At 40.6% G+C, this 12880-nt stretch overlaps 1 protein-coding gene across 6 annotated transcripts in view; it reads right to left on the bottom strand.

The window, feature by feature from the left end:
• Positions 1–202: 202 nt before the first annotated feature.
• TET2 (tet methylcytosine dioxygenase 2) overlaps positions 203–12880 on the bottom strand; it is a 118408-nt gene continuing 105730 nt past the window's right edge. For 3 of the 6 annotated variants that reach the window (XM_044767458.2, XM_070504529.1, XM_044767459.2), the window contains 3 exons: positions 9643–9780; positions 6926–7280; positions 203–4962 (listed from right to left, as the gene is read on the bottom strand). In XM_044767458.2, the coding sequence (XP_044623393.2) occupies positions 3464–4962; positions 6926–7280; positions 9643–9780 (1992 nt within the window). In that variant the 3' untranslated portion in view covers positions 203–3463. Of the gene's footprint in view, positions 4963–4998; positions 7281–9642; positions 9781–12880 lie in introns of those variants that run through there. The other 3 variants (XR_011501808.1, XR_006525785.2, XR_011501809.1) reach the window with 3 other exon arrangements.

The following is a 12880-nucleotide window of genomic DNA, read 5'->3' as shown; positions in this document are numbered from 1 at the left end:
CTCCATCCCTGACTTACAGTGGCTGCACATCCAAACTGAACAGGCTAAAAAGTAAGTTGAGTCTCCAGCCTATTCAATCAGAGAAATATGTTGGCCTTAATTACTTGGATATTACCTCCAACATATTTTATTCCCTTTTGCCTTATTGAGGTGGCAGTAATTCAGGCAGTAAACAGAAACTTCCACAAGGCAATACTTAGAGTGCATTAAATAAATATAAATTTTATTAAAAACACTCACATAGCGTTATCAGGAATGATATAATAATAAACGCTTTCAAATAACCTGCATTCATAACATTACAATACTTACAGTATTTATAACCATCCTCAGATTTTATAGACAACACAAACATTTCATGAAAATGAAATGAAACTAAGTTTAAAAAAAAGCGTAGAAAAATGCAAACAGAGTTCATTACCTTAGTGTCAAACTGCAAGAGTTTCCTACACAAGTCAACTACTAGCTTTAGAAGTGAACTGTACACCACTGTGCGTCAATCCAGATGAAAAATTCATTCAAGTAAAGTTGACACCACTCAGAAGCATTTTCAAGTATGGCTATCGAGTCAACCTGATATTCCTATGTAAGCAAATTGGAGATCTGCTTTCCATTCATTCTAACTGAGGCAGGTTTGATATTTACAATTATAGGTCTGATATTTACAATATTTTGCTGGATCTCCTCTCCTCTTCCCTACCTCCACCCTCCCCAGCTCCACACTACACTTCCTGCTCTCATTGGCCAGCAGTTTGACAAGTGACGTGGATGACATAGAAGTCAAACACTCATAGAGGGATGGCTGACTCAGAGCCAACAAATGTGCACGTGCTAACCGAATATTTGGGGTCAGTTAGATGGTATATGCAAAATACTAAAATCATGTGGTTTGACATATGCAAAGCACACATCTTTTAAATGTTTGTCACTTGGTCACAGCCAAAAACTGGGGAAAGTTTTCTAAAAGACAAAAGCCATGTTATAAAGATTTGACCAATAAAACTCAAAGGCCTCTTGTGATTAAGAATTTATTTGAAATACTAGTAAGCAAAAATGTACTTAGACAGAATGTAATTGCTCAGGTGACTGCACACCTTACCACTACGTCTTTTGCTTGTGCAGGGATGTCCTCAAGGATCTGATTACAGTACGAAAACATCTTTATTTAGAGAGCTGAAAGACTCTATCTAGCCAACAGCCACTTGCCAAACTCCTGCCTTACAATTTTCCCTTTATCAACTCAGTGCATTCTATTTTCATGTAATTTTTTTCCTGCTTGAAACAGTCAAAAGATTCCCCAAACTTTTAAAATGCTTTTCTTTACAATAAAAAGAGCCAACACATTTACAAAATTAGTTTTAGTTACATCAGGACATATACAAGTGAAATAGGAGGGATTCAAAATAAAAGGGTTAAATCCCTGAAAAAGAATATATTTATTAACCTACAACAATTTTACATAAACACAGGTGACATGTTGGCATAAGGAGAACATGAGCTGAAATATCCCTGAATTTTTAGAACAAAAAGGTTGAAGTTCAAGTTATACTTGCTAAGAATCAAGTATTGAAAAAAGGTATGCTTTTTAAAAATAATAAAAAAGACTTGGAAAAAATGATGGTACACAATGCTATAAGCTTCCAACCTCAGTTCAATATCCTATTGCCACACTAGTGTTGAGGTATATGACAAGTAGGAGCATCACTCAAACCTTTACGAATTCTTAGCTCACATTATGATATATTTGTCGCAGGCTGAGTAGCACCATCATGATGTGAATTCTGTTTCAAATCCATATATATATATATTTATATATATATTTAAATTTTTTACAGTACTAAAATACTAAAACATTGCGTTAAAAAAGTTTTGTTTACAATTTAATTTACTTACTATACATCTCTTTCACTTCTTTATACAAATTAATGATTTAAAACCACCACAGCAAACCAGCTGCCTTTTTTTTAATTAACAGATTCACATGGAACTAACCCTGTTTATTCCTCTTATGCGGGCATCCGTCTGCTCAATCTTCCTGGTAAAGAGGACACTTAAGCTAAGAAATGACAACATCACAATGTACAATTACCAACACAAAGGCAGACTGCCACTCGGTTCGCTGACGAGCATACAGATCCAAAAAATAGCATCAGCTGAAGTGAACTAGCTTTGCTGAGTCTGTAGCATGCGGTTGATTATTACCTGCAGTTAACAGAAATTTCTTGAACCTCTACGTATTTGAGCAATGAACTTGTCATACAATTTTGTATAAAACCGTTTTACAGTATAGCATGTGAGATGAGCACCAGAGAACGTGTGTTTTGTGGACTAATGTATTCCCTTGAATCCAGTAAGCCCCGTTTTGGATGTAACTGGCTGTATTAAAAATGGACATATTGCTCATCAGCAGATGCATGGCTAAAAGCAAAAATATTTTAAAAGCTTTCCTTGTTTCCTTAAAAAAAATCAACTTTGCATTCTAAAATGAAAGTAAACTTTTCTTTTAAACGTCTCAGTACCTTAGCATTGTTCAAGTTGTCCAAGCTTAGGTAGACAAAGTGCTTCTAAAACACCATTTAAGATATCTATACATACACGTGTGTGCACATATACATATGTGTGTGTAGATATGTACATAGATATGTTTAATGTCCTACGAGGACTGCACTGGATGAGCAAAATCCAGAGGCCTTTACAATGTCCACATTTTAAAAACTAAGCTTGTGTAAGAATAGGTAATTATGATAAAAACTTGGATGAAAAGATACCCTATTATCAAGGGCATTGCAGTACACTGATAGCATCTTGATGATATAAAGGCATTAAATTTTCAACTGTTAAAGACACCATTTTCTTAGCACCATTTCTTAGAACATCCAAACAAATTCAGTGTTTTGCTGTCTATTCATTTATGCTTCCTGTAGCTATTTTGATAAATAAAAGTTAATATTAAGATTACAGTAAAAACTGCATGTTAAAAAGCCATAATTCCAGTATTTCAATACATCGTATGTTCAGCACCAGACGGTATGTTAAAATTCCTGCCACTGTAATACTACAGTACTTGTTTGATTTGTGTTCCATGACTATGCAAACTTGTATTATTAAAAGTGGTCACAGATGTGTGGAGCTGTAGGGGAAGAAAGTCACCTTCACACATCACCTTGTCGGATAATAGAACCAGTGTTTAGAAGCGTAAATTGTGCAACACTTTCTTCCCCACTTTCTTCTGGCATAGAATGCTTTGGTCTTTTACCCAGATGCCACCTGTGGCCACTCAGGACTCAGTGGAAATAAGTGCTATGGTAAGATGACCTCTGTTTTTGCTGGTGAGCTGAGGTTCTTCCCACCACATTTGTCGTGAACACCGTGTCCTTCCCCCACTGCCCATGTCATGAGAACTACACTACGGACAGGCTGGTTGTGGTCTTTTCACATGAGGTAACCAACACAAGGGGCGATGTCATATGTATCTGTTGTACGGCCCTGTGACCCGAGTGAAGGCATATGGAGATGTGGTTACGGTGGAGTCTGTGGTCACGGACATGGTCCTCTCGGTGAGGGACTTGATGAAGCGCAGGTAAGTGGGCTCGGAAGATTCATGCGGCTCAGCGGGCTCCCGTTTCACTTTTTTGCCATGGGTTTTCTGAGGCACGTAGTCTGGGCCATACTTCTCACACTCTTCCTCTTTCTCGCGGGCTTTTTCGGCCATTTTGGCTTCCCAGAGCGCCAAGCCATGCTTTGGCTCATTCATGCTCTTGTGCTGGTAAAAGACAAGTGAGATCCTGGTGGGGTGGTTCCTGTTGGGGTTCTTTAAAGGGGTCGTGGCATGAAGCTCGCGCTTTGCACACTCGATGAGAATTGACCCGTGAGTTGGAGCCACTGCCACTCCCCCGATGTCAGGATCCAAAAAGCTCTGCTCGCTGTCTGACCAGACCTCGTCATTGTCCTCGGCGGCAGAAGGCTGCTTTTCTTGACTGCTGTCATCCGGTAATTTGTGTAAGCCTTCTTGGACAGAGGCAGTCCTATCATGGTTAAGAGCTGGGAGCATCTTAGATAACCCAAGAGCTGTGTGGGCAAGCATGTGGTTCTCCTGGTTCTGGAGATGCAGGGCATGAAGAGAGCTGTTGAACAAGCTCGGAGCTGCACTGTAGTTATGGATGATGTGAGAAGATGGGTTGTGTTCATCGTTTGTATAGTCTATGCTTGGATTGCTCAGATTGGGCGGCAATCTGGCAGCAGCTCCCATGCAGTGGCCATCCATCTCAGGAGTGGAATAAGGAGGGAACGTCCCCGCATGGTGTGTGTTCGCTCTAATCGTACAATTGCTGTAGGCGCCTCCCTGCACGCTTTGGTTTCCATTACCTAAGTACTTAGAAGTAAAACTCTGGCTACTTCCCAACCTCGGCTGGTAAAGTGTATGGATGGGTGGTAGATTTAGCTTAGAGAGAGGGTCTTGGTTTGGATACCTATACAGATCCATGGGCTGAGACTGGGAAGAATAGGAACCCAGATACAGGGAGCAGGTGTCCATTGATACGTTTCCATTGCATTGATATGATGGATGCTGGTTATTCTGATTCAAAAGCCCAGGATAAGGGTTCATGGGACTAGAGGAATTCAAATACGAAGCTGCGGCTTGGGAGGAGGTGGAATAGAGGTTGAGAGGGTTGGTGCCTCCATAAAGATCTGAAGTGTGCGACGAGCTTGGATAAGGACTAACTGGATGGGACCGTCTTATGTACAGATTGGAGGATCCAGAAGAGTAAGAGTTGACAGGCTCTGACTGAGGGTCAGTGGTCAAGGGGTGATGCAGTGGCTGCAGGGGCTGCTGGGGTCGCTGCGGCTGCGGGGGCTGCGGCTGCGGGGGCTGCTTCTGTAGTTGCTGGGGTTGGGAGTGGGGCGGGGGCTGCTGGGGCTGCTGGGGCTGCTGCACGACTGGTCCTGAAAGTCGCAAAAGTTCTGTGGACAGGACAAGAGAGAGCAGGGACAAACACGCCTGATGAGCATTTTATGAAAGCTGGTGAGATGCTTAAATGTACATGAGGACCACCACCAGGATTACACAACCCATCAGAAAAGGACGAGAGCAAAGTCAGCGTTCTGATTGCTGTCTGGCAAAATTTTTTGCGCCTACAGCATTAGAAATAAAATGACGGAGCTTATAGTAGTACAATCTGGTAAGTGAAGAAACATGTAAGAACATCCAGAAGCCATTTCATCGTGAGCATCACATCCTCTGGAGCTTCTGTGCTTTGAGTGTGCCCCACTGCCTGCCTGAAGGGCCCTCCTCCCTCCACCCCATCCCCTGCCCTGCCTGGGCACAGTGGTCCCTTCCTGACCTCGTCTTCCAGTGCATTGTGATACCCACTGCAAACCTAAGTCGGATAAGTGACAGTCATAATGTACTGTAAGTATCCATTTTTGTCCCCTCCTCAGCCCACTGCAAAGTAGTTCCTGAGGGAAAGAACCATGGCTTGTTTCACCTCATTTCTCCATTGCCTGGCATGCCATAAAGTTTGTTAAATAGTTAAAATAAAGCAGGATGAAATTTGTTATGGAAGATTCAGCAATGCTATGAGAAAAAGAATGACATTCATTTAAACACCCAAAGCATCTTAGATAATTGGCAAGCCCTATTTCATTAGCACACTTACCTGAAAGGAAGTTTATACAGTTGCCAATAAAACTTGAAAGAAAATTTCAGCTTTGTAAGTGAAACTGTTAAAAGTCATACTTCTGTTTCATGACCTCACTTAAAAAAAAAAGTAATATGAGATAAGAATAAATGGAGCTGCCATGGCAGTCCTGAGAATCGGAACGGTTATTGCGGACACCAGTTAGATGGGGCCAGAGGCAAAGTTCCATCCGATTTCACTTTACGGCCCGCTCAAAGGAGCGGCCAGGGAGAGAACAGGGTTTACCTCTCTTAGTGTGAGTCAACCAGTCAACAAATATTGATTAACCATCTTTAGCATATTATTCTAAATGAGTTTCTCTGAGCTTTGAAAAATCAGTAGGGGAATTTGACTTTGTGAAGCAAAGATGGTTGGTTGTAAGCAAATTGGTGCAGTAAACTTAAAAGATATACATTTTTCTTTTGATAATGACCTGGCCAATACCATCTCTAAAATTTGGATACAGACATTACATTGTATGATTTTTTTACAGTATTAACTGCAGACATAAAGCAAGGGATTTGCAAAGAAAACATCAACTTAGTATTGATAAATAATGCCCTCCTGCTCCTCCTGTAGATGTGATCTATTTTGATGGCTACAAGCTTGTGAGATAACTACATGTGGATCCCCTTGCTAAACCTGAGACTCAGTATCACTGAGGAAAGAAATCGTGTTCTCGCCTCTGCCCCCATAAATCCTATTTCAAACTTCTTATTTCAATAAATAGTACTGTTTTGATTATCTAGGCTTAAAACTTTGTCGTCATCCTTAAATTTTTATTCTCCTTCATTCCAAAGTTTTGTCACCAGTGTATTGATATTTATTTTGGAAGAAATCTCTTCTACCTTTTTTGCTAACTCTTCATTGCTACCACCTCCTTCAAGCTCTCGTGACCTCACTCTCGGTGTATCGCATCTGTGTCTCCTCTGCATCTCCTCTAGCTTTAATCTGGCTTACCCACTACTGCTAGATTAACACTAGTTCCACCATATCACTCACCACCTATCACAAAACTTTGCCATTCATTACAGAATAAAATCAAAACTTCTCCATCAAGCTGGGGTCGATGGTGCAATGTCTCATTGTCACCTCCAAGAGCAAAGCCTGGCCCCTGCTACTGGAGAGAAGGTTCTGGTACAGAACAAAGACCGTGATTGAATGTAACCTTCCAAAATTAATGCCTTTCGTTTTTAACATAAGTGTCATATGGCACGCGTCTCCACAACGCGTCCCGTTAAGTTTACCTGCCAACTGTTTAGTCTGGCTTCCATTTTCAGTCTGCTTAGTACGAGGTAAGGCTGGCTTTTCCTTCTCGTTCTTGTTTGCGCTGCTCTCCAGAGAGGAAAGCTTCTCAGCTGCAGCTTTCTTGGCTTCTAGTTTCCTTTGTCGGCACGTCTTGACTGGCTCTGGTAACATCCTGACTTTCCGCCGAAAAGAACTCAGTACCTGGATGGCACCATTCCGTTTTTTCTCCTCCTGTGCCTCCACACTCCCAAACTCATCCACATCAGAGACTTTGTAGAGAGGCAGAACGTGGAGCTGCTCGTCCTCGGGCTTCCCTCCGATTTCTCGATTGTCTTCCCTAGTGAGGGTGCACACCTGGTAGGGAAGGGACACAGGACAGCCTCAGTTTCTGTCCAGAGGAAGAGTGGGTGTGTTCCTCTGTGTGTGTGTGTGTGTGTGTGTCTTTCTCCCTCTCAGGATTTAGATTTGTAGTGATGGCAACTGGACCAGATTAGTGACGTGCCTGTCACCATAAAACCACGCCTGCCCATGGTTAACGAAGGTTGTGTCAACACGGTACTGGGGGATAGACGAGTTCACGTTGACGTTTCTGAGTCTGTCAGGAACTGTGACCTGCGGTGACTCTCTTCTTCACAGACATTTCTGACCCTGAGGGAAGAAGGAGTCTCCCCCTCCTTACACTTCAAACGCACCTGCGAAGCTCTTCAACACGAGGCCAAGAGTTTCTTCCACCAAATGGCTGCCTCTGTTTGGTAACATCATGCTCACCTGGTCTTGTACTTTTGTACACAGAGAAATTTCGCACCTTTCCTCGTGCCTAGCTCTCATTCAGTGTGCTTAGGAAACTTCCACAAGATCCCAAAGTGAAATCTCAATAACGGGACATTGAAGACTCAGCTGGCACAGGTCACATGTAACCTGACCCTGTTTCTCCCCTCCCTCTCCTTCTCCGTGCTCTGTTAGATCTAGCTGACTTGTGTCTCTTCTCTCTCATTTCTCCTCTGAAATATCCCTCCTTACGAGGCAGTATCCTGAAAAGGGAAGAAAGCTCCTTCTGTTGCTTTGATAATTTAAGGGCACTTTTTTCTCTTGTTAGCCAAAATCACATTGGTTTTGATGAAAGATTATTTGTTGGTTTTAAAATACTAGCCTTTAGTATTTAGTATTTTTGATTAACGGAGAAAATGTGACCATGGTTATTTAAAACCTAAGGTAATATAAAATCACTGGAAGATACTCTTGAAAGGAATGTGTTTGTGATTATAACAGACTTACCTTTATAAATAAGTTTAACATGAGATGGCATTAAAACGAGTTCTCACTTCTTACACATAAGAGTCTTCCAAATCCTCGTCTCTGAGCACGTTACCTCTTCCCACGCCAATTCACCCCTACGCGGTCGTCCTCATCCAGCGCTGCTCTCCCTGTCACCTCACAGCACCCATGACCCATCGGGGCAAACTCCCCTCCGTTCGAGTCATCCTTCTCACCCTCTGCCCTCTCTCCATCACCTTGCTGGAGTGAAACGTGGTCATCCTCAGGACCTGCAAGAGCGCCAGCTACCTTCTACTTCCCAGAATCTAGCAGAGCCTCCTAATGATGAGCAGGGCTCCATCCACGATGAGTGACAGTTTTAGATCTTGCGGATGACAACCCTGGATCAGAAGTCAGCAAGCTAAGACGCGAGGCCAACCTGCCTCACAGCCTGGTTTTGTATGGCTGAGAACTAAAAATGGCTTTTCCATTTTTAAAGAATTTCTTATTAAAAAACCCCAAACAATGTGACAGAGACCCTACGCAGACTGCAAAGCCTAAAATATTTACTATCTTGCCTTTAATAGAGAACTTTTCCGGCCCTGGTCTAGACCATTAAACCAATACCTTCTGATTCTCAACAAACACTTCACAGCAGCTTCAAATCACTTCCACTACTGTCTACTGCCTCCTCAAATTGTTTTCTGCCCTAGAACATCACTTTAGTGTCTGTCTTCTAGCCTTCATCTTAAGTCTTATTGATCATCTTCCTCAACTCACCTACATCCATGTTGATGACTCATTAGGTTATTAACTTATAGTTTCCTCAAGTGAACTTTTTGATTCTTTATCTCCCCTTGGAGCATCCCTCTGTACACAAAGCCTCACCCTAGGATCCGTCAGTGTGGGACGTTGCTCCACCCTGGGACCAGATCCCTTTTCTCCCTTTACCAGCCTCCAATTCTAAGGCCCAGTCCATTTCACCCACTGTCATATGCTGTCACAATGGGCTTTTTCGCACTTGGAACATTTTACAGTAGTGACTCTGACAATGACGATGCATTTTTCATTTATACTTGTCTCTGGAAGGTGAGTTGGCATCTTGGCTTGTATATGGCCTTGTGCTTAACTGACTATAACCTACCAGATATCTGATACTGAATTTTGAAGGGTTTTTTGGGCAGCTAATTGTCGCTGGCAATGCATAGTCACTGGTTTAGACTAGCACCAGGAATTTCCATGATTTTCATGTGCTTGTCAACACAGTTTTCCACTAACGTGCCAAACTTTTATGAGAATACTAGTTCTGCCAAACAAGGTCACGTTGCAACAGCACTTCATTCACGAAAACACCGTCGGGCACGACACCTGCAGAGAACATGCTGCTCCAACCAGATGCTGTAACTTGCAGCCCGCCACTCTTCAACAACACCTGCTGCCAATCTGCCCTCGGCCCACTTACCAAGGTGCTGCCGTTCTGCATGTTGTGCAGGTCTCTGTGGGCGTGGGCGCAGAAGTCCAGACAGGCAGTGACCCCTGAGAATGGACGGCCCTCCTTCAGACCCAGACGGCACTCTGGTGCTCTGTGTTCATATTCGATCTGAAAAATAAAAGTGTGCGTGAGTGGTAAGAACTTAGGCATTTGAGATTCTCAAAGAAGTATAAGGCCTGTGCGTTGAAGGTCAAAAAGACTCCTTAGTATTTAGGCTATTAGGACTTTAAAAAACACTGCAGGGGGTGGTCGAGTGGCACAGCGGTTAAGTTCGCACGTTCCACTTCGGCAGCCTGGGGTTCGCTGTCTCTGATCCCAGGTGTGGACATGGCACCACTTGGCACGCCATGCTGTGGTAGGCGTCCCACATATAAAGTAGAGGAAGATGGGCACGGATGTTAGCTCAGGGCCAGTCTTCCTCAGCAAAAAGAGGAGGATTGACAGCAGTTAGCTCAGGGCTAATCTTCCTCAAAAAAAAAAAAAAAAAACCTGTATATTTTCTATCCAGAAATACAGCAGAGTGACACAAAATAGAACATGTACCTTGACATGGTAGAGTTTTCATTTTAGAGTGTTATTGAGGTCTAACTGACTTACATTAAATACATACCATTTAATGCATTTTGACATATGTATACATCAAACCATTGCTACAATCAAAATAATGTATATATCCATCACTCCCAGAAGTTTTCCCATACTCCTTTATAATCATGCCTCTCCTTTGTTCCCAGGCAACTACTGATCTGCTTTCTGTCGCTACCGATTACTTTGCATTTTCTAGAATTTTATATAAATGGATCCATTTTGAGTTAATTCTTACGTGTGGTGTGAGGTTAGGAGTCACAGTTAATTTTTTTCCATATGGCTATCCAGCAGTTCAAACACTATGGGGTAAAAAGATTATTCTTTCCTCATTGAATTGTCTTTGTTGAAAATCAATTGACCATACATACTGGATCTATTTCTGGACTCTCTATTCTGATCTTTTGGTATATTATGGTGTGTTGGTGTGCGCCTGTATGTATGTATATATATGCCAATACCAGCTGTCTTGATTACGAGTAAATGTAGATTTTTAGTAAATCTTAAAATCAGGGAGTATAAATCATCAAATTCTGCTCTTTTTTTTAAAAAAACTGTTTGACTATTCCAGGTCCTTTGCATTTCTTTCTATATATTTTAGAATTGCCTTGTTAATTCCTTTAAAACATCTGGTAAGATTCTGATATGTCATTATTGAATCCATTGATTAATTTGGGGAATACTGACATCTTAGCAATATTTAGTCTTTTGATCCATGAACGTGGTATAGCTCTCCAGATATTTAGGTCTTCTAGAATTTCTCTCAGCAATGTTTTGCAGTTTTCAGTGCACAGGTCTTGTACATTCTTGTCAAACGTATGCCTAAGAATTCCATATTTCTGATGCTATTTTAATTGCTCTTCATTTTCATTTCAATTTTAATTGTTTACTGTTAGTATATAGAAATACAATTGATTTTTGTATTTTGCAACTTTGCTAAACCATTTATTAGTTCAAAGAGATTTTTGTATATTTTTTGGGACTTTCTATGTAGACAAGCATGTTGTCTGCAACTAAGTTTTATTTCTTCCTAACCACTCTGTATGCTTTTCATCTCTTTTTCTTGCCTACTGCACTGTCTAAAATTTCCAGTTAGATGTTAAATAGCAGTGGTGAGAATGGACATCCTTGTCTTGTTCCTAATCTTAGGAGTAAAGTATTCACTCTTTCACCATTAAGTATGATGGTAGCTTTAGGTTTTTCATCTATGCTCTTTATCAGGCTGAGAAAGTTCCCTTCTATGGATGTTGAATTTTGTCAAATGCTTTTCTCTATCTATTGAGATAATCAAATATTTTCCCCTGTTATGCTGGTTAATATGGTGATTGATTTTTGATGTTAAGTGAACCAAGCATTCCTGAAATAAATTCCATCTGGTCATGATATATTATCCATTTTACACACTGTCCCATCTAATTTGCTAAAATTTTGTTAAGAAGTTTCACATTAATATTTATGAAGACCATTGGACTATAGTTTTCTTTTTCTTTAATGCCTTTGTCTGGTTCTAGTATCAGGATATTTCCAGCCTCAAAGAATGGGTTGGTAAGTGTTTACTCATTTTCTATTTTCTAGAAGAGTTTCCATTGAATTGTTATTATTTCTTCCTTAAATAATGGGTCAAATTTGGCAGGAAAATCATCTGGCTTGGAATTTTCTTTTTGGTAAAGCTTTTAACTACAAATCAATTTCTTTAATAGTATAGGACTATTCATGTTATTTATTTTTTTCTTTAGAAAACTGTGGTAATTTGTGTTTTTTCAAGGACTCTGCCCATTTCATCTAAGTTGTTGAATTTACTGGCATAAGGTTTTAATAATATGTCTTTATTTTTCTTTTAATGTCTGTAGGATCTGTAGTGATGTCTCATCTCTAATTCTTGACATTGGTGATTTGTCTTCTCTTTTTTCCTGATGGAATTGACTCAAAGTACCAGATTTTGGTTTCATTGATTTATTCTCTTGTTTTCTGTACTCTATTTCATTGGTTTATTTGCTTATTTTTATTTGTCTTCCTTCTGCCTTTCAGGGCTAAAATTGCTCTCCTTTCCCAAGTTCCTTAGGTTAGAAGCATAGATCATTCATTTGAGCCTTTATATTTTTCTACTATAAGTGTTCAATGCTTTAAGTGTCTCTCTAAGCAAGGCTTTATAGCTCCATCCCACTAATTTCAATGTTATGTCTTCATTTTCATTCAGTGTGAAATACCTTCTAATTTCCCTTGTGATTTATTCTTTGGCCAATAGGTCATTAGAAATATGTTGATCAGTTTCCAGATATTTAAGGATTTTGTAGGTATCCTTCTGGTACAGATTTTTGATTTAATTTGATTTCATTGTGGTCACAGAACATACTTTAAAGCTTTTACATTTATTGATACTAGTTTAATGACCCAGAATATAATCTATCTTGGTAATTCATCCTTGTACCCTTGAAAATGTTAGTTCTGTTGGGTGGCGAGTTCTGGACATGCCAATAAGGTCAAGTTGGATAAAAGTGTTGTTCAAATCTCCTCTCTCCTTACTGCTTTTTTGTCTGCTTGTTCCAACAGTTATTGAGAGAGATGTATTGAAATCTCTGACTATAATTGTGGATGCATTAATTTGTTTGGTTCTATCAGTTTT

This window comes from Equus asinus, chromosome 3 (genome assembly GCF_041296235.1).
Source record: "Equus asinus isolate D_3611 breed Donkey chromosome 3, EquAss-T2T_v2, whole genome shotgun sequence".
Classification (NCBI taxonomy): Eukaryota; Metazoa; Chordata; class Mammalia; order Perissodactyla; family Equidae; genus Equus; species Equus asinus.
The sequence above is the reverse complement of the archived record's forward strand: the minus strand, read 5'-3'. Positions and strand labels throughout refer to the sequence as shown.